At 46.0% G+C, this 22,500-nt stretch overlaps 1 protein-coding gene across 2 annotated transcripts in view; it reads right to left on the bottom strand.

Annotated features, from left to right (window-relative positions):
- LOC139382571 (neuronal PAS domain-containing protein 1-like) overlaps positions 1–22,500 on the bottom strand; it is a 38,243-nt gene that overhangs the window by 14,273 nt on the left and 1,470 nt on the right. For both annotated transcript variants that reach the window (XM_071126686.1, XM_071126687.1), the window contains 2 exons: positions 12,609–12,775; positions 11,026–11,264 (listed from right to left, as the gene is read on the bottom strand). In XM_071126686.1, the coding sequence (XP_070982787.1) occupies positions 11,026–11,264; positions 12,609–12,703 (334 nt within the window). In that variant the 5' untranslated portion in view covers positions 12,704–12,775. Of the gene's footprint in view, positions 1–11,025; positions 11,265–12,608; positions 12,776–22,500 lie in introns of those variants that run through there.

The raw sequence follows: 22,500 nt of genomic DNA, 5'->3' as shown, positions 1-22,500 counted from the left end.
TGATCAACACACACTGATTGACACACACTGATCGACACACACTGATCGACACACACTGATCGACACACACTGATCGACACACGTCAGAACGACACACACTGATCAACACACATCAGATCGACACACACTGATCGACACACGTCAGATCGACACACACTGATCGACACACATCAGATCGACACACACTGATCGACACACGTCAGATCGACACACACTGATCAACACACGTCAGAACGACACACACTGATCAACACACGTCAGAACAACACACACTGATCAACACATGTCAGATCGACACACACTGATCAACACACACTGATCAACACACGTCAGAACGACACACACTGATCAACACACGTCAGAACAACACACACTGATCAACACACGTCAGAACAACACACACTGATCAACACACGTCAGAACGACACACACTGATCAACACACATCAGATCGACACACACTGATTGACACACGTCAGATCGACACACGTCAGATCGACACACATCAGATCGACACACATCAGATCGACACACATCTGATTGACACACACTGATCGACACACGTCAGATTGACACACACTGATCGACACACATCAGATCGACACACATCAGATTGACACACACTGATCGACACACGTCAGATTGACACACACTGATCGACACACGTCAGATTGACACACACTGATCGACACACATCAGATCGACACACATCAGATCGACACACACTGATCGACACACGTCAGATCAACACACGTCAGATCAACACACGTCAGATCGACACACACTGATCAACACACGTCAGATCGACACACGTCAGATCGACACACACTGATCAACACACATCAGAACGACACACGTCAGATCGACACACACTGATCAACACACATCAGAACGACACACACTGATTGACACACACTGATCAACAGACGTCAGATCGACACACACTGATTGACACACGTCAGATCAACACACATCAGAACGACACACACTGATCAACACACATCAGAACGACACACACTGATCAACACACACTGATCAACAGACGTCAGATCGACACACACTGATTGACACACACTGATCGACACACGTCAGATCAACACACACTGATCAACACACGTCAGATCGACACACACTGATCAACACACGTCAGATCGACACACACTGATCAACACACACTGATCAACAGACGTCAGATCGACACACACTGATTGACACACACTGATCGACACACGTCAGATCAACACACACTGATCAACACACGTCAGATCGACACACACTGATCAACACACGTCAGATCGACACACACTGATCAACACACACTGATCAACAGACGTCAGATCGACACACACTGATTGACACACACTGATCAACACACGTCAGATCGACACACACTGATCGACACACATCAGATCGACACACACTGATTGACACACACTGATCGACACACATCAGATCGACACACACTGATCGACACACGTCAGATCGACACACGTCAGATCGACACACATCAGATCGACACACACTGATCGACACACGTCAGATAGACACACGTCAGATAGACACACGTCAGATCGACACACGTCAGATCGACACACGTCAGATCGACACACGTCAGATCGACACACGTCAGATAGACACACGTCAGATCGACACACGTCAGATCGACACACGTCAGATCGACACACGTCAGATCGACACACGTCAGATCGACACACGTCAGATCGACACACGTCAGATCGACACACGTCAGATAGACACACGTCAGATCGACACACGTCAGATCGACACACGTCAGATCGACACATCAGAGATATGAGGCAGCTAATCACTTTTAAACGATGCTTCCTTGTTAGTCTGCAAAAAGTATATATTTAAAATATATAGTAGTGTGGTTGATTTAACTGCCCTAAGGTAAATGACTGTTTTTAACACACACAGGCAACCAGGCACAGACCTCTACAGCCTCACCACTCCTAATGCATCCCAAACACAAGCTATTACAGAAGCATTGCCATCAAAGCATAGCTGTTTACGGAGGTAATTACAACTGAGAGAAAGAGGAAGACAGAAATAGAGAAAAGGAGATATGGAGAGAGAAACCAAAATAGAGAGTATCAGACAGAGAGAAAGATGGATAGAGATTGTGTGTGTGTGTGTGTGTTTGTGCGTGAGTGCGTGTGTGTTAGTGTGTGTGTGTGTGTGTGTGTGTGTGTGTGTGTGTGTGTGTGTGTTAGTGTGTGTGTGTTAGTGTGTGTGCGTGCGTGTGTAAGAGAGGGAGAGACAGGGGTTAAATCCACAATTCCCGTTTCTACCGTTTTGTCAAATTGTGTGTGTGTGTTAGTGTGTGTGTGTGTGTGTGTGTGTGTGTGTGTGTGTGTGTGTTAGTGTGTGTGTGTTAGTGTGTGCGTGTGTTAGTGTGTGTGTTAGTGTGTGTGCGTGCGTGTGTAAGAGAGGGAGAGACAGGGGTTAAATCCACAATTCCCGTTTCTACCGTTTTATGTCAAATTGTGTGTGTGTGTTAGTGTGTGTGTGTGTGTGCGTGTGTTAGTGTGTGTGTGTGTGTGTGTGTTAGTGTGTGTGTGTGTGTTAGTGTGTGTGTGCGTGCGTGAGTGAGTGAGTGTGTGTAGGGATCGGCAGATATCCCTGTCCATGTGTCGTTGCAAGGCTTTGGGAAATCAATACATGTTATGACAGCAAAATTAAAGTGCTGTTCTGGGTTACAACTGAACACATCCGTCCCCCACCCGTCTGTTCATCGTGTCCCTGCCATCGGTCAGCCAACAGAAGAGAAGACATTCCTTTAGACCTGCACGCACATACAAATACCCCCCCCACACACACACACACACACACACACACACACACACACACACACACACACACACACACACACACACACACAGAAATAAACAGTTGCCGGACAAAGCCCCAGTGCCATTGTGGGATTGGGGTCCCCATGTGTGAAAGCTTAGGAATATCAATGAGGCTGGTCCATTCAGGCTGAAAGGGGATCTGGGGCTGGGGACCTTACAGCCACAACTCAGAAGCTAACCCAGTGGGGGAGGGGACCCTGTCGCTCTGCCTGCCTGCCTGGACCCTAGTGGGGCTACAGGGAGAGGGCTGGCCCACTGGGGGTCTGCTACCAGCCCCCATCATCATAACACACAGCCCCCCCCCCCCCCCACCTTCGGTGATCAGTGGCGATGAATACTGTCAGGGGGCTTGAGGAAATGGTGGGTGTGACATGAGGCCAGTGGGGCTGACGGATGAGCCTACACACAGATCCATTTACTGCAGTCACTCCACCCGCCTGCCTGCCATGCCTGGGGTCACACAATTGGGCGGCCAAGAAACCAAAACAGCCTCAACAGTGTGTGTGTGTGTGTGTGTGTGTGTGTGTGTGTGTGTGTGTGTGTGTGTGTGTGTGTGTGTGTGTGTGTGTGTGTGTGTGTGTGGTGATGGTAATGTTCAGGGGCCTTACGAAGGTGCAGGGTATCTCACCTTGAGAACAAAGATGTTAGTGGAAATAAGTGTGTGTGCGTGTGTGTGTGTGTGTGTGTGTGTGTGTGTGTGTGTGTGTGTGTGTGTGTGTGTGTGTGTGTGTGTGTGTGTGTGTCATAGGAGAGCTCTTGGGGTACCTTCTATCACATTGACTTTTAATTAGCTTGGCTAGATTTGCTCTCCGTGTTTTAATTTCATTTGTGGAATGGGATGAAGCGTCCATGTTAATTACAGTGTGACTCGCAGGTCAGTTTTTGGGGGCTCTTCCTGATGTTCCTCACTGATAGAAGAGAGAAATTTGATTGCTTGATATTTATGCTTCTGTTCTATACATAATTTAGTCCAAGTTCACTCACCCCTCCCCCACCTCTCTTTTTTTTACTTTCCACCCCATAGCTGTTGACCTTTAAACCTAGTTATGACGTTACCATGGGAACCACATACAGTCAAGTTCAACAGTTTTGGCACCCTTGAAAAATATGAGCAAAAAAACAGTTTAATAAATAATCCAAATACTGAACTATATTGTATGTATGCTAAAAAACGGGACTATTCTATTATTTATACCAATACAATCGCTCAGATAGAGATTTAGTTTAAAAAGGTCCTGTTTACAGTTTCTCAAAAAGACAAGGCTCAACATTATTGCCACCCGGTGTTCAATGCCGTTCAATACCTCACCTTGCGAGGATAACGACAGTGAGCCTAATTTTCTAAAAATAAAATATGAGATTGGAGAACATACAGTGCCTTCAGAATGTATTCACACCCCTTGAATATTTCCACAATTTGTTGTGTTACAGCCTGGATTTAAAATCATTGAAATTTGAGATTTCGTGTCACTGACCTACACATAATAACCCATAATGTCAAAGTGGATTTATGTTTTAAGAGATTTTTTACAAATTAATTAAAAATGAAAATCTGAAAAATGTTGAGTCAATAAGTGTTCAACCCCTTGGTTATGGCAAGTCTAAATAAGTTCAGGAGTAAAAATGTGCACATAATAAGACACATAATAAGTTGCATACAAAGATACAGGCATCCTTCCTAACTTGCTGGAGAGGAAGGAAACTGCTCAGGGATTTCTACCTTGAGGCCAATGGTGACTTTAATGGCCGTGACAGAAGAACTGAGGATGGATCAACAACATTCTAGTTACTCCACGATACTAACCTTAATGACAGAGGGAAACGAAGGAAGCCTGTACAGCATAAACACAATCATCCTAAACATGCATCCTGCAATAAGGCACTAAAGTAAAACAGCAAACATTTTGACAGAGAAATGGACTTTATGTCTTGAATACAAAGTGTTATGTTTGGGGGAAATACATTTGTGAATACTGTGTGAATACTGTGTGAATACTGTGTGAATACCGTGTGAATACTTGTGTCATTGAGATATTTATGCATTTCATTTCAATACATTTGTGAATACTGTGTGAATACTGTGTGAATACTGTGTGAATACCGTGTGAATACTTGTGTCATTGAGATATTTATGCATTTCATTTCAATACATTTGCTAAAGAGTCTAAAAACATGTTTTCAGTTTGTAATTATGGGGTATTGTAAAGGTTCTGTATTTATTTTCTTAGTCAACCTTGTGTTCTGTTTCCTTGTCTTCTTGAACGTAGCCCTGTTTCTTTGTGTTCTTGAACGTAGCCCTGTCTTTCATTTTAGTTACTCACCTGGTCTCATTAGCTCCTTATTTAGTTCAGTTCATTCTCTTTGTGCCTTTGTGAGGTGTTGTTCGTTTTGACTCTACTCAGGATTTCCTAGCTCGTTTGTGAGAACCAGTTATAGCCTTCAGCCCTAGTTTTGATTCACCTGCCTGTTTGCCTACCTGTGTGTGACCATGATTCCTGCCGTCTGCGAAGGCGAAATAAACACCTGCCGCGCTCTGCGCGTGAATCTACCCCTTTTTCTCCCTGAGTATTCATTACAGAATACCTCAGTAATGGATACTCAGGGAGAAAAGGGTGTAGATTCACGCGCAGAGGAATCGTGGTAACAGGTAGGCAAACAGGCAGGTGAATCAAAACTAGGACTGAAGGCTATAACTGGTTCTCACAAATGAGTCCGGAGACTGAGATCGTCATTGCAAAATGTTGATAATTTTTTTCGTGGCCAATAAACCATTTCTTTGTGGATTTTGACGTGTGCTTGGGGTTATTGTCTTTCTGGAAGATCTACTAGAGGCCAAGTTTTATCCTCTTGGCGGAGACAACCAGGTTTTTGCCAAAAATGTCCTGGAACTGGGTAAAGTTCATGACTTCAACAAGTGTAACAGTATAACTTTCGTCCGTCTCCTCGCCCCAGGGACCCTCTTGCACACATCAACAACTGACACCCACGAAGCATCGTTACCCATCGCTCCACAAAAGCCACGGCCCTTGCAGAGCAAGGGGAACCACTACTTCAAGGTCTCAGAGCGAGTGACGTCACCGATTGAACCGCTATTAACCACCGCTAACTAGCTAGCCATTTCACATCGGTTACTCTAGGGCCTCAAAGGACCAGTGGAAACAAAATAATCCCATAACATCAAAGATCCACCACCATATTTTACAGTAGGTTCGAGGTGATTTTCTGCTTATGCTTCCGTCTTTCGACGTCCAACCCACCACTGGTGTGCGTGGCCAAAGGGGCTCTATTTTCATGTCATTTGACCATGGCATCGGTTCCAATCCAAGTGCCAATGCCGTTTAGCAAACTCCAGGCCTTTCAATTTGATGGATGACATGAAAACAGAGCTCTTTGGCCACGCACACCAGGCCATGCACACCAGGTCTAAGATCCCTCCCAATATGTCCTCCAATCTCGTAAAACATTTCAGAAAATGACTCAGTGAAAGTTATTGAAAACTGGGGTGGCAATCATTTTTGAGAAAAAAATACTGTATATTTCTCTGAGGAATTGTTTAAAATAATATAATTGTCCATTTTTTTAAGCATAAGATATAACTCAGTATTTCTTTATTTTGCTCATCTTTATCAAAGGTGCCAATGATTTTGGACCTGTAGATCACCACGTGGTTCATCTCTTTCTCTTTCTCTTTCTTTTACTCAAGTTTGCTTAGTTGTCGTTTCATATGTCTTTTCATCACCTAGCAACTTCTTTACTGAACTACAATGTTGAGAGTGTGTGTGTGCGTGTTTGTATGAGTGTGTGCGTGTGCGTGTGTGTGTGTGTTACCCCTGTAAGAACAGACAGGGTTTGAGACGACAGACAGGAGAGAAAGAGCAACCATAATCGCAACGTCCTTCTCCACCGCAATTATCCTCTCACTCTGCAATCCTTCGCTCCCTCCCTCCCTCTCTCTCCCTGTTTCTCTTTCACTGTCGCTCCCTCACTTCTTCCGCGGTCGAACATAATTTGAGTGCAATTAACTTCCCTTAAAAGCCAGCGCTGCTTTAAACGCCGAGAATTAGGTGGGAGGCAGACATGGAGAAAGTGAGGGAGAGCGACGGAGGAGAAGTGATGAGGAGACAGTAAGACAGAGAGAGAGAAAGAGGGAGAGAGGACAGAGACAGACAGAGAGAGACAGAGAAGTGGGAGTCAAGAGACAGCAAGAGAGAGCGAGAGACAGAAAGAGGTGAGTTTGACCTCACAACCAGTGACAGAATATTTTTTCCGATTGGTCCATGGTTTCTGTTTCGGTGTCTTCAGAAGATCTTAGAGGCTCGTGGAGTGGAGTCAGCGTGTTCTGTCATTAGACAAAATCTCTACAATATTGTAAAATTTGCCAAATACTGGGATGCTTCGGGAAAATAGACAGGTCAACATTTGGCATTTCTACAGGGTGGAAGTCATATCTGAAAGAGAGATTCTCTCTCAAAAGCTCAAATCACCCGTGCATATACAGTAGTCTTGAATAATACATGAAATTAAAGGTTCAGGACTAATGCACTCCACTGGAGACCCAACCTACACCACACACACACACACACACATAATGGGTGAAAAAGCATCACTATACATCTTTGAGAGATTTTACTTTTCCTCAGCTGGTCCTCTCCCTTTCTACCACTCCTTCGTTTTCGTCAACCACCCCCCATCCATATATCTCTCTCCTCCTCTTTCCGCTCCCTCGCTGTGTGAAGGTCATGCAATTGATTTTCCCCTGTCTATTCATTTTTCAAGATTGGCTTTGAAACGTGGGAAGCAGACAAAAACCACACTACCCCCCCCCCCCCCCCCTCTCACTTACCACCGTGGCCCTCACCCACCCCAACCCCCACCGCCCAAACCCCGGGAGGAGGAGAGGAGAATGACAGAGGAGGGACGCCACCGCAAGAGTCCCCTTCGGGATTCCGTCTGGACACATAATTCCACATTCCTACAGTGGAATTACATCCATGCATCACACTGTAGGTATTCCAAAGTCTAACTACTGGCACCATGATGCAACAGCAGGGTTGGGGTTTAGAGGTTTTTGGACCCGTGATGAAATGGACCTGGGGCTTTCCCGCCCAGATGCATGAATTAAATATTAAAATATAGAGACCCATTTCGAACGGACCCGAGGACAACTAGACCCGTTTGGTATAGACTTGGTCGGATCCAGACTTGGTTCGATACGAATGAGGGAAGCAGCAGAAAATAGGAGGAGCGAGAGAGAGTTGCCACTCTAGCAGGCGGGGGAGAGGCCGTACTGTGAGTGAGTGACACAGGGAGCAGGGAGGGAGAGACGAGAGAAGAGAGACAGCAACCAACCAAGCTGCTTTGATGCTATAGTAGACTAATAACTGCCATAGCTAGGTTATTTATCACCAAATAGGATTACATAGTCACTATCGTGACTGCATCAAACCGGGAGTAGCTAGTTAAGCTAACATTAGCTAGCTATGCTAATTGAGGCCTACAGTTACAAATAACAACAACTCCATTCATAATATTAACCTCTCTTGGGTAGGGGGCAGTATTTTCAACTCCGGGTGAAAAGCGTGCCCAACATAAACTGCCTGTTACTCAGGCCCAGAAGCTAGGATATGCATATAATTGGTAGATTTGGATAGGAAACACTCTAAAGTTTCTAAAACTGTTAAAATAATGTGAGTATAACATAACTGATATGGCAGGCAAAACCCAGAGGACAAACCATCCAGGAAAAAATAAATTGAGGTCATAGGATTTTCCAATTGTTTTCTATGGGATACCCTTATTATTAGGAACCTGGTTGCAGTTCCAATGGCTTCCACTAGATGTCAACAGTCTTTAGAAATTGTTCGATGTCTTTCTTTTGAGAAATTAAGAAGTAAGTGTAAGTGTCACTCCAGGTGGACTCCACTGTTTTGGTGTGCGTTGGACGTTGTTTTTATCCAGTATTAGAAACAGTTTATTCCGTCTTAAATTTTATCGATTATTTACGTTTTAGGGTACCTGAGGTTGGATTAGGAACGTTACTAGAAATGTTTGGACCAGGTTTACAGGTAACGTATTAGATACTTTGTAGGTATATTGGGTGAGTTGAAACCGGTGTATTTCTGAATCAAATGCGCCAAATAAATGGACATTTTTGGGACATAAAGAAGGTCATTATCGAACAAAAGGACCATTTGTGATGTTTCTGGGACATTTTGGAGTGCCAACAGAAGAAGATCTTCAAAGGTAAGGCATTAATTATATCGCTATTTCTGACTTTTGTGGCGCACCTGCCTGGTTGAAATATGATTTTCATGTGTTTGTATGCGGGGCGCTGTCCTCAGATAATGGCATGGTTTGCTTTTGCCGTAAAGCCCTTTTGAAATCTGACACAGGGGCCGGATTAACAAGAAGTTAAGCTTTATTTTGATGTATAACACATATATTCAAGAATGTTAAATATTTGAATTTGGTATTTTTTAATTTCGCGATTTTAAGTAGCAGCCTATCTGTTGGCTCTTAGTCGCTGTAGTCTGTCCTTCTCCCATAACTTGTAATTACATCTTCCATTGATTAGATACATGTATCTCCTAACTTTTGCCACATACCAAAGCTCTATGACTGTAGCCTGTAGCTGCTTTCATGACTTATGATTGGCCAACAACAACAAGAAGAACAAGCTACATGCACCATGCTCCATTCTAGTTAAATCCAAGAGCAGTCAACATAAATTGTAACATTTCTCTCTCTCTTTCTCTCTCTCTCTCTCTCGCTCTCTCCCTCTTTCTCTCTACTGCAGCAGCCGTGTTCGGTTCTGTACAGGGCCTTCCGGACAAGTCAGTTCAAATTACACATACCCGAAACTGACATGACAATCATGTCAGATCTGACCCAGACCTGTGACGTTATTCTGAATTCTGGGTCCCGGGTCGGGTGACGGTTATTCGGGCAGCAGGCGGATGATCTCCATTCCACCGTCATGCCCAAAATGTGCGGGCGTCATACTTTCATGTTTTCCCAAATGCTTGTGAATAGAATAGAACTGCTTCTTTTTTTATTTATGTGCGGTCAGAGGAGAACTAGACTGTCATTGTTCGTAAGGCAAGTGACATCGATGTTCACGTCTTACACAGTATCAATGTGATATCATGGGTTTGTAGGAGGACTTGCTGAGATTAACGGACACACACACACACACACACACACACACACACACACACACACACACTGGTGCAAAAAATGATAACGCACCATCACAGACAAACACACTTCTACAACCATTGACACACCCCACACACATACACACGCACTCCTCACAGATGCTCTTATAAAAAGCGCGCGCACACACACGCGGGCAAACACACACACACACGCGCGCGCGCGCGCGTACACACACACACACACGCGGGCAAACACACACACACGCGCGCGCGTACACACACACACACACACACACACACACACACCTAATTGTAGCTGAGTTGTTTCCCCTCTGTAATAGTAGCAATTAGACAACCCTCATAATCACACTCTCCTCGTTATATAGCTCATTTCTGTAATTACAAATCGCACCAATAGGCTCCCCCTTCCTTTGTGTCCTCTCTCTGTCTCTCCGTCTTTGTGCAGCTCTGTCTGTGTCTCTCTCTGTTTCTCTGTCTCTCTGTCTCTCTCTCTCTTTCTGTCTCACTCTCTGTGTCACTCTCTGTCTGCTCTATCTATCTCTCTCTATTTATCTCTCTGTCTCTCTCAATCTCTCTGTTTATCTTTCTGTCTGTCTGTCTGTCTGTCTGTCTGTCTGTCTGTCTGTCTGTCTGTCTGTCTGTCTGTCTGTCTGTCTGTCTGTCTCTCTCTCTCTCTCTCTCTCTCTCTGTCTCTCTCTATCTCTCTCTGTCTCTCACTCTCTGTGTGTCTCTCTCTGTCTCTCTCTCTCCATTTCTCTTTTCTGCGATGAGGGGGAACTCAATAAGGTGTACTAGGTGAAGTGATGTGTGTGTCTGCGAGGTGCATTGGGTAAGAGAGGGAATACAGTATAGTGCTGTTACAATGCTGATACACCTACAGTACAATTTGGCAAATGCTTTTGTTGCAGCATCGGCAACTGAGTTTTCCAGTCATTTCAGGTTAAGATCATGGGTAAGGTAAGGGTGAGGGCTCACCTTTGCTGCAGTGGTTCTCTCCTTCCAGCAGGGGGCACCAGGGCGGGTCTCCCTGGCTGGCGAAGGTGCGCATGTGCAAGTAGCTGATGGTGAGGCGGATGACCGAGGCCTTGTCCAGCTGGCTGGTGATGGCCCCGGGGAGAGGGAGCATCTTGGCCAGCTCAAAGAACTCAAAGTTCTCCTTGCCGCGACGGGAACGAGCGGCATTACGAGACTTCTCCTTCCGCAGGTTCTGCAAACTGGAGGAGGAGAGGAAAGGTCCGGGGGAGAGGGGAGAGGGGAGAGATAGCAAAGAGAAGGTAGAGGAGAATTCTAAGTGAAAAGGGTGTGTGGTTCATGCCAAAACCCCGAAATGATAAAGAATCCTAATTGAACACAGAATGAGCACCTGTGGCTTGGTCGTGTACGCTGACGATGACCCGAGAATAGTCCTTTAAAAGGCATATAATGACACCCGCAATCTTAGTGAACCAATCTCAATTCTAATTTGTCTCCAGCAGATTGTACGTCTGTGTAATTACAGACAGAAAGTGCTCTGTCTACCAGGCTCTATTCCCCTGTCCCACTGGTATACACATGACTATTACACAGCACAGCTAGTGCTTCTGCTTCCAACACACACACACATGTACACACACACACAGACACCAGCATCCACACTCTCTCTCTCCCTCCCTGTCTCACACACAGCCATGCGACTGGCTGGCAGGGTTTGGGCTGCAGCGGTGATTGAGTGATCAATGGGAGGAGGAGGGGCCGTGTGGCAGAGGGGGGCCTGGGCTCAGGTAGCCTGTCTCTCTGATTGGGTATCGACTCCCCTCAATGGGGCCTGAGTGGTAGAATTATGTTGTCACGGCGACTCCACAGTTTGTGTCTGTGGTAGAATAAAGAAACAGCTCCTCCGTGTCTGTGACATCGATTCTCATTCCGGGCCTGCAGACTGCCTGCCACGGGAGGGAGGGTGTGTGTGTGTTTGTGTGATAGAGAGAGGGCAATAGCGAGAGAAATAGAGAAAATAAAACATGTGTGTACGCATGTTTCCGTGTGTGTGTGTGTGTGTGTGTGTGTGTGTGTGTGTGTGTGTGTGTGTGTGTGTGTGTGTGTGTGTGTGTGTGCGTGTGCGTGCGTGCGTGTGTTTTTGCATGCGTGTGTGTGGTATTTGTCCTAATCAGCCAACACGTCCATGTTTCCCCAGTCGGTCTGTGTTCTCCAGGGTGTGTAAACAGCTGTGTTTGGAATAGCTCTGTCCTCCACAATGTCTCATTATTATACGAGCTCAACTCGCCAGAGAGGACAATCAATACTCACCCATTGATTCTGCTTAGTTTTTATATCCGCCTATAAATGACCGTCCATTAATAATTCCAGCCAAATGTACGTAATCTCCCACTGAGGGAAAGGGATTAACAGCCATGGCACCCAAGGCTACAGAGCAATAAGCATTTTACTATACAGTACAGGGTGTGTGAGAGGGGCTGTGTGGATGTGATTGTTTAGAATATGAGTAAGTGTTTGTGTTTGTTAGCACTCCCTATGCAATGCTAATGTGTGTGTGTTTGTGTGTGTGTGTGTGTATTTCTCACCAGGGAAGGGTGGGGGGTTTGGCCAGTAGTCCCTGTAGGAAGTCCCACTCCACGCTCACACACTTTCCCTCGCTGACGAACGGCATGGTCGCCATCCTCCAATCACACGCAGCCGCCACCTCTAACGCAGGCTGCGATTGGCCGAGGCTGTGACAGGCTTAGACCCCCTGCAGTAGTGAGGAAGCGAGAGAGAAAGACAGAGACACAGAGAGAGAGAGACAGAAAGAGAGAGAAAGACAGACACAGAGAGAGAGAGACATAGAGAGAGAGAGAGAGAGAGAGAGAGAGAGAGAGAAAGAGAGCGAGGGAGGAATAATTATGCTTAGTTAGGTGTACATTTCCCTATAAAAGCTTTGAAGAACGTCCACCGTGCTAAAAAAGCCATTCACTACAGAAGTCTCACTCCAGTTACCAAAGACAGGGCAAAGCAGACCCCCTTCCCCCAATTCCCCTGCCTCCCCACACACACACACACACACACCCTCTGGCTCCCAGTTCTACCAGCGGTGCCAGTTGGCTGGCCTCCCTCTCCCCTCCCCCTCCGTGCGCTGGTGACCTTTTAAAGGTCAGCGTGGCCTGCAGCAGCCTGGTGTCCTGCCCTGCGGCCAGAGATAACCTCACTACCGCTGGGTCAACACTATCATGGGAGGGGAAGAATAATAGGCAGAATAGGGTCAGGCTGGGGTCGGGAGCTGCGATATGGGGAGCCAGACCTGACTTTGACATTTCAATGAAATGCCTTTCTATTCAATCTAAAATGTTGCGTCATTTGGTGAGATGTTTCAGTAGTCTGTCCTCAAGAGGATACTTTCAAGTGCATTTTTGCACGACTGTGACAGTTCCCAACCCGGCATCACATCAGTGTAGAATCTCATTGTTACACACTGTCCCAGGGCCGTGTGTAACAATGACATTGTACATCACCTTCCCCAACCTGGCTGAGTACATTGCATTGTGTGAGGGGGAAATAAAAGTCACACAATTGATCTCCCCCCTCCCACACACACACACACACACACACACAGACACAGACACACACACACACACACACACACACACACACACACACACACACACGCACACACACACACACGCACACACACACACACACACACACGCACACGCACAACCCCTCTGTCTCGTACCTGTATGTTTATCTCTTAATTGACCAAATCTGTCCTTATCTAATCTGAGTCTCTATCGGCTGTGCGTCTCTATCTCTAAAGACAGAAGCCAGGCAGCACATCAGCAGTGGCGTGGGCCGTAATGGACGGTAATTATTCAATCAGCTTCATAACCTTGTCGCAGGTTGGGGATGCCACTAATGCACTCTCCCAAATGGACCGCGGCAAAGGCCTCCGACTGCAAATGCTCTCGACAGCGCCGCCACAACAAGCTGTATGTCAACTGTATCATCTGCGGAGGGTTATTGAAAACAACGAAAGCTTATTCCGATATAGAACAGGCTCTCAACACAACAACTTGACTTTGGTATACCGGACCTAAAAGTATTACGGTGTCTGCATGCCTACGTGTGCATCCAAAAAGAGCCCTGTGCGGGACATGTGCACGCAGGTGCTTACATCTGCGCGCACGTCTGTGTGATACCTCCTGCTGTGCTGCCCTGCTCTCTGCTCTGTGGCTGGCTCTCATGTCGACAGCCTGGGAGGGAGTGCGCTCACCACTTCCGAGCCTCTCCGTCGGTGGGTTGGTCGGCGTGTTAGTTAGTTCGCTTGGCTGCTCGGCTGTTTTGTTTTCAGCGGGGGACGTTTAATTAGGGCCTCCAGCTGTCAGAGGTTCGTTAAAACGCCCCGACCCTCCCTACAGAGCTCCGACTGGGGGAGTCGGGCAAATGAACACATTTAAGGCAAACAGCACGCAGACAGTTGCCTGCTGGAATGCCACCGGCTCCCCAGGCTACAGAGAAAAAATGGCTGTTTTATGCCTCACATTTCTCCCCTGGAGCCCCATAGAAGACCTGGCCAAGGTTGGCGGGAGCTGGGTCCAAATACCATCTAAGACCCCCAGCCACTACACTGGACACCCCAGGGAATAGAATAGAATAGGAGAGGATATGATATGACATAATAAAAGAGAAGGGAACAGAATGTTTGGAGTCCTCCTTAAAAAATAAATGAGTCGCCACTTTAGCCGGCTAACATTGGCCCGTGCAGCGATATTTTTTATTTAACCAGGCAAGCCAGCTAAGAGCAAATTCTTATTTTACAAGGACCCCGGCCAAACCCAGACGGCGCTGGGCCAATTGTGCGCCGCCCTATGGGACTTCCAATCCCGGCCGGATGTGAAGCAGGCTGGATTGGAACCAGGTACTGCAGTGATGCCCCTAGCACCGATATACGGTGTCTTAGACCACTGCGCCAAACCCGGGAGCCCCAAAGTTAGACCGCAGGCTTTGACACTGGGAAAGACAACAGCCGCACGCCTCTCCTTATCTTCCCCTTACCCCTCTTTCTGCTCCTCTTACCACAATGAAATACTGCCTGTCGGTCTGCTTTTAAATGTTTACTATGCGGTATGACTGGTCCCTCAACCTCCCGACGGGACAGCTGTTTCCCATCTCGCAAAAGCAGAGAAAGCGAGCGACCGTAGAGGTGTGGAAATGTCCAAACTGGTACAGAGGCAAAAACCCATCCATATCAATTAGACTAGAGCAGTATTTTACTTATATTTTCTTCCGGGGGGGGGGGGGGGGGGGTTATTATCAGATCGGTGAATAGACCTTGATGAGTGGCTGGAGTGTCTATAGTTTCAGTATTCTGGTCTTCCAAGGGCTCGCCTGCTCATTATGCCACCACACGGCTGATGGTGGTACATTTGGAAGTCAGATGTTTCTCTATTTACTTATTGTTCAACTGCTGATCGGTCCCCGGCTGCACTGGATCGCTGGACATGATGACTTCTCTCTCTCAATCTCTGGTTCGGTATTCCGGTCCTCAGACGGCAAGCCACCTCCACATGGAAGCGCCGGCTCCGGCTGACCTTGACGACTCCGGATCAAGGTTCTCTCCAACTCTCCAGGGCTGAAGCGCTTCCCTCCTCCCACTGCACTCCTCCCTGTCCTCCCCAACCCCCAACCCCGGGTCATTAATTATATAATGGAATCAATACGCTGTTAGATTAAACAAGACTGATCCTGCCCACCCCCAGGTATCGTCATGGCAATGAGGAGGAAAGGAGGAAAGGAACGGAACGAATGGCGTGGCCACGAGGGAACAAGAGCAGTTGGGGTTGACCATTCCTAAACAGGCCCTACCTATAGCTGAATGACCACTGAACCAAGAGATCTACTGTGGAACCTTCCAGAGAGAAGGATGGATGGAGAGGACGGGGGGTGGATGGCGATGGAGATGGAGAGATAAAGATAGAGAGAGGGATGGGTGTAGAGAACGAGAGACGGGAGAGATAGAGAGAGGGGTGGAGAGAGAGGAAAAAAGGAAGAGAGGGAGGTGCGCTAGTGTTCACGTCTGCTAATCGATAGCACTCTCCCTCCTCCTCGCTCATTTCATAGGGGCCTCAGTAGGCTGTCTTTGATGTCCTAGTCCTCACGGACACGCCGCAACAGAAAAATCCATGCTTTTCCACGATGATGATCCACCGTGGGGCTGGAGCGCTGAGATAGCATGGTAATACTGTATGGGAACACTGTCAACACGCCGCGGACCCACTTGAACAGCCGTACATGAAAGTAGCCCTGACGGCCGGGAGATGAATATCAGAGAGCAGCCTAAGCAGCATAGATATACAGAAGAATAGGTCAAGGCTTTATGAACGTAACGAAAGGTGCGATATCAAGTTGAAGTGGAACTTGTGAGTCAGAACTGGGAGAAAATCGACAAAGATCTCCTAAACCGTCCGAAAGGAAAAGAGAAAGGACTTGGGGAGATAGAGCGAGAGATGCATAATGATGCTGTACCTACGCATTGTTATCTGGGAACAGTTTTAGAAGAGAGACACTAAATCCACTTCCCTCGGGCAGGGAGAACATCACCACTGACCTCTAAATAACCACATGCCATAGCCCAGCACACAGTGTAACGCGCGGGGGTGACTCATAACCCCGCAGTTATATACGCGGGTTTAGAGTCATGGAATATTGTGTGGGTGAAGGGCGGGTAGGTGGCGAGCGGTTTGAATAAAGAGAAAATAATGCATAAAAAAAAATCCTTAAATGTACAATTGTTGTGCAATTCATATCTATAGGCTACAATGAAGTTTTTCATTCATTATTTTCTATCTGGCATTCGTGCATAAGTATGTTTAGAACCTAACTGCATGCGCCCACCAGATACACCCCAATCGCCAAAAGCTTTTGGGAACTTGGGCAGGGAAAGTGAACGGGAACTGTTCAGCACATTTTCTATATTTGCGGATTTCAGATTTTCACTTTATCATGTATAGTCGGGCGGTCGTGGATGGGTTATTCGCACACGCGGGTGGGTGCGGGTGAACCAACAAGCTGACCTGTGCATCACCAGCACACAGGGTCACACACACACGCATACAGTATGCACACACACACACACACACACACACACACACACACACACACACACACACACACACACACACACACACACACACACACACACACGCAGACACATTAACATATACATACTGTACATTCAAATAGAAATACATGTATACAAAGGTCAGAGAGTTCAGTCCAGTATCAGTGGCTTATAAGGGTTGTATAAGTTGTGTAGCTGTGTCCAGTGCATAATGGATTTCAGTGTACCTGCCCTGTATTTGGTTAAGTACATGCATGTCTATTTACAGTGTCTGTTCTTTCTTGGCAGGTGTACTGGTCTGTGTTTTTGTGGGGGCAGTATGTTAGAGCGAGCGAGAATATTCACGTAATTTCTTGAGTGTGTGTATACTCTATCCTTGTCCTTTTATGTACAGTACAATGTTTTAAAGAGTGTGTGTTTGAACATCCTCAGTGCATTTATACTGAACAAAAATGTGAACGCAACATGTAAAGTGTTGGTCCCATGTTTCATGAGCTGAAATAAAAGATACCAGAAATGTTCCATTCGCACGAAAAGCTTATTCCTCTAAAATGTGGTGGACAAATTTGTTTACATCCCTGTTAGTGAGCATTTCTCCTTTGCCGAGATAATCCGTCCTCCTGACAGGTGTGGCATATCAAGAAGCTGATTAAACAGCAGAATCATTACGCAGGTGCACCTAATGCTGGGGACAATAAAAGGCCACTCTAAAATGCGCCGTTTTGTCACTCGATGCCACCAGATGTCTCACGCTTTGAGGGTGTGTGCAAATGACATGCTGACTGAAGGAATGTCCACCAGAGCTGTTGCCAGAGAATTGAATGTTCATTTCTCTACCATAAGCCGCCTCCAATGTCGTTTTAGAGAATGTAATCCATAGAACGGTCCTTTGGAGGAAGGATTGTTTATACATATGAGAAATGTGTATCTAAAAGCAGAATTGAAGTTTATGACATTTTGGCATTACCCAGGCCTCGTTTAAGACTCCATAATGCTTCATCTGTAGGTGCTACAAAGCAAACATTGGTATCATATGAAGCTTTACCGCTTGCTCTGTAATAGGAGAAGTATTTTGATTTCAATAAGCATTTTTTTGCATACATTTATGAATGTATAAAAATATAAACATGAACATTTTTCAATATATTGCTGAAAATAATATATTCTACAGGCATATCAAATTTACAGAGTGCGATCTCTACTAGTTTTACAGTTATGGCCCATTTTATACAGAGAAATTGGTATCGTTGGTAACCAATCGCAGTCCTTCTTTTACTTGTATCATTGCACATCCTGCAAGTCACCGCAAACATTTTGAATCCATTTTCACATTCCCTCTGTTGGTAATGCTAAAGTAGGGTGTGTTCGTAAATTCCCTCTGGAGTGCCAGAGTGCACTCAGAGTGCGCTCTGGGCGTTCCTAAATTCGGAGCTTTGTCAGATTGTCCGTTTGTAAATGAAGAGCTTTTCGCTTTCGAAGCCTTCAGAGCACACACTGGACGCTCTGGCCCGAGGAGTAGGGGTTGATCCGAAAGCACCCAAGCTAACTGGCTAAAGTTGGCTAGCTTTACTAGCTACTTCCAGACTCAAACACCTCACTCTGAGCGTTTTACTCGCCCTAGCAGAGGTGGTGAGGCTGTTTTCATGTTGTCACGAGCGTTGGTGACTAACTGTGCTACTGGCAACAATTTTATTATGTTTTTATTTGCCTACATTTACTGACACCGGTCATATCAGTTATTCTGCTCTCTGGTACACTCAGATCACTCAAAAACACTCAAATCAGAATAGATAGCCAGAGTGAATTTACGAAACAGCAGAGATCCCACTATGGGACTCTGATATGCCCGTAGAGTATTAGGTTCAACAGTATATAAAAAAAAACATTTGTTGACGTTATGTTTATGTCTTTAAATATTCAAAAATAAATGTTAAGAGAAAGTGGTTGAAATCAAAACACTACTCATATCACAGAGCAAGCTGTAAAAGCTTCATATTACACTAATGCTGCTTTGTGGTACCTACAGATGCAACGCTACGGACCGTTAATTAAAGGAGGCCTGGCGAAGGCAATGTCAACTTTGGATCAACTACCTCTCAATTATGCTTTTAGATACATGTCAAAATGAACAGTATGTGTCAACGATCCTTCCTCCAAAGAACTATTCTACGGATTACATTTAGTGAAAATCCCCCCAAACGATGGTCTTTTTTTCTCTGGGTTTCGTGATGCGCATTTTCCCACCAGAGAGGTATTTAGATCAAATTGACTTGTTGCGGATTGAAGGCTGTGGGTGTTGACAAAACTGCACGTGAAAATAACATGTACCGAATAATAATAGAAAATAAAAAAAAGTTATTTGGGTTTCCATCGCATTTTCAACTCTACTGATGGTTGTGTCACAAACAAAATGGTGTTATATGGTACAGCGGATGTGCCCATTCTGGTCTAGGGACGTGCGCTCTAGCCGACGGCTCACATATACAGTGCAAGTATAGCCTACATGATGAGATGATTACGGACAAAAGATGATATATTTTGGGGTCAAACGGCAGCCAAGCATCGATCATCATGTCATGGGGCGGCAGCGTAGCCTAGTGGTTAGAGTGTTGGACTAGTAACCGGAAGGTTGCAAGTTCTAACCCCCGAGCTGACAAGGTACAAATCTGTCGTTCTGCCCCTAAACAGGCAGTTAACCCACTGTTCCTAGGCCGTCATTGAAAATAAGAATTTGTTCTTAACTGACTTGCCTAGTTAAATAAAGGTTAAAAAAAAAAAAGTCACCGGAATAAAACCCTTGATATTTATTACCACCCTGCGAAGTTCATCGTAACTTATTTTATCTGTAGTGTAATCAACTGCAGCTTTCCCACTTCCTAGTGGGAGCCTGGGAGGACCACACAAGATATCATTACTGCAATATGATGGTAATTATATCCATATTTGCACATCAATACATTTCCGCTGCCATTTCTCGCATGATTCCTTTCACAGACACAAAAAGACCCCACCTTGTCTAGGGACAAATTTACCGACAAATTTGCTGTTTCCATCAGGCTAGTTGTGACATGTTTTGTATGTACAGGGTACAGGAAACTACCAAAATACAGGAAACACCAACATAGAGTGTCTTAATAGGGCGTTGGGCCGTGATGAGCTACCAGAACAGCTTCAATGTGCTTTGGCATCGATTCTACAAGCATATGGAACTCTACCACGGGAAATGCAATAATTTGGTGTTTTGTGGATGGTGGTGGAAAACGCTGTCTCAGGCGCGCGCTGCAAGTGTTCAATAGGGTTGAGATCTGGTGACTGAGACGGCCATGGCATATGGTTAACATCGTTTTCATGCTCATCCAACCGTTCAGTGACCACTCGTGCCCTGTGGATGGGAGGCATTGTCATGCTATGGGAGCATAGCCATGGTAGCCAGAATAATGGCCAAAATAATGGCCTGCCCTACATTTTTTGTACACGACCATAAGCATGATGGGATGTTAATTGCTTAACTAACTCAGGAACCACATGTGTGGAAGCACCTGCTTTCAATAAACCTTATATCCCCCATTTCCTCAAGGGATTCTATGACTATGACAATTACCTGAATACATGTGTGCGTCCGTGTGTGTGTATGCGCCTGTGTGCGTGGGTGTGTATGTATGCGTGTCTGCATCCGTGCTTGTGTATGTGCGTGTGTGCACGCGTCCGTCCGCTGTGTGCGTGTATGTATGTGTGTGTGTGTGTGTGTGTGTGTGTGTGTGTGTGTGTGTGCACGTCCGTGTGTGTGGGTAAATCTCCGGGCCGCTGGCTCCCTGCAGGGCAGTGTGTGAATGACAGCAGGGGCTATGTAAGGAGCCACAGCGGGACAGAGTGGACAGACTGACCGGAGATCAGGTCAGCAGAGTGTGACACTAAACGCATCTCACTGACACTGAGCTGACACCCTCTGTCACCGACGCAAACACTGTCTGTCAACGCAGCACACACACTTCTCCCGCTCGCTCGCTCTGTGTGTGTGTGTGTCAACAGTCAGACACCTCTGTGTGTGTGTCTATCTATCCTCTTTGACGGTGAGTCAACAGTCAAACAAACCAGAACCTCTACCCGCCTGTCTACATGTCTTCCTCATTCCCGACGCTAAAGAAAGTCTTCAGAAAAGAGCATGTCGATGACCACCCGAGAGTCTTCAACCACGTCTTTCCCCATCCACGACTGCCAACGCCATCCCTGTGTAAACCTGTCAGGTCTATAATATCCGACCCTCTCGCTCCCTCCATGTGACTGTAGCCTCTCAGACCCCTTTCACTGCAATAACTGTTGGAGGTTAGTTCGTTGACACGTTATTCAACAGAGCCAAATATATCACGGCCCGGTTGCCAAGGATGATCCCTTCACCGTATTATGAAAACATTTCAAGTCGTTTTGTGGCGCTCGACTCCGGCAGGCTAGCCTAGTGGTTAGAGCGTTGGACTAGTAACCGGAAGGTTGCAAGTTCAAATCCCCGAGCTGACAAGGTACAAATCTGTCGTTCTGCCCCTGAACAGGCAGTTAACCCACTGTTCCTAGGCCGTCATTGAAAATAAGAATTTGTTCTTAACTGACTTGCCTAGTTAAATAAAGGTAAAATTAAAAATATATATATTTTCTCTGGTGCAGAAGAGGACAGGGTGAAGAATGTCAAATCCCCCAAACAGACGGAGATAAAAAATCTAAGAAGACAAGTGCTGGTTTGAACACGGTCAACAAGGACTAACATGAGCTATTACTGATTGATCGAGACAATGCGCGTCTTCTCCTTTCAGAGCCTACAGGAACGAGTGACGCTGTTGAAACCGCCTTCCGCCTGTGTTGCCAATAACGTCGTTTTCGATCCCCATGTTTTACAAACACACGGCTAGCAGCGCCTTAGACAAATGACACGCGTAGTCGACCATAAAATACCTTATGATCCCTGTTCTTTTGTATGGCGTGATTATAGAACAGCATTGGCGATATATGTACTATTTTGCCATTAGGCACCAGATTACACAGGCATTTTGTTACAGTCCATTAGGGCCACCTGCTGTTCGTGCCCTAAAGAACTACAATCATCCATCCAGCCAACTGGGCTTTTCTCTCGTTCCTTCACAGCAACCTACTAATACTTCTTATTCTGAACGAGGCACAGAAGACAGGAAATGGCATGGAAATGATGCTTTTCACGGCTGAAGAACATGACATCGTTTATATATATATATATTTTTTTTTTAAACAATGTCTTAATGATAACAATAGTAATACATGCTGACCTTTCGGTGCGCTGGCAGAAAGTCAACAACTTAGGAAGCAAGTACTTCGCTTATGCCTTGTTGAGCCAGCAACTT

The sequence above is a fragment of the Oncorhynchus clarkii genome, chromosome 24, assembly GCF_045791955.1.
Source record: "Oncorhynchus clarkii lewisi isolate Uvic-CL-2024 chromosome 24, UVic_Ocla_1.0, whole genome shotgun sequence".
NCBI classification, from domain to species: Eukaryota; Metazoa; Chordata; class Actinopteri; order Salmoniformes; family Salmonidae; genus Oncorhynchus; species Oncorhynchus clarkii.
The sequence above is the reverse complement of the archived record's forward strand: the minus strand, read 5'-3'. Positions and strand labels throughout refer to the sequence as shown.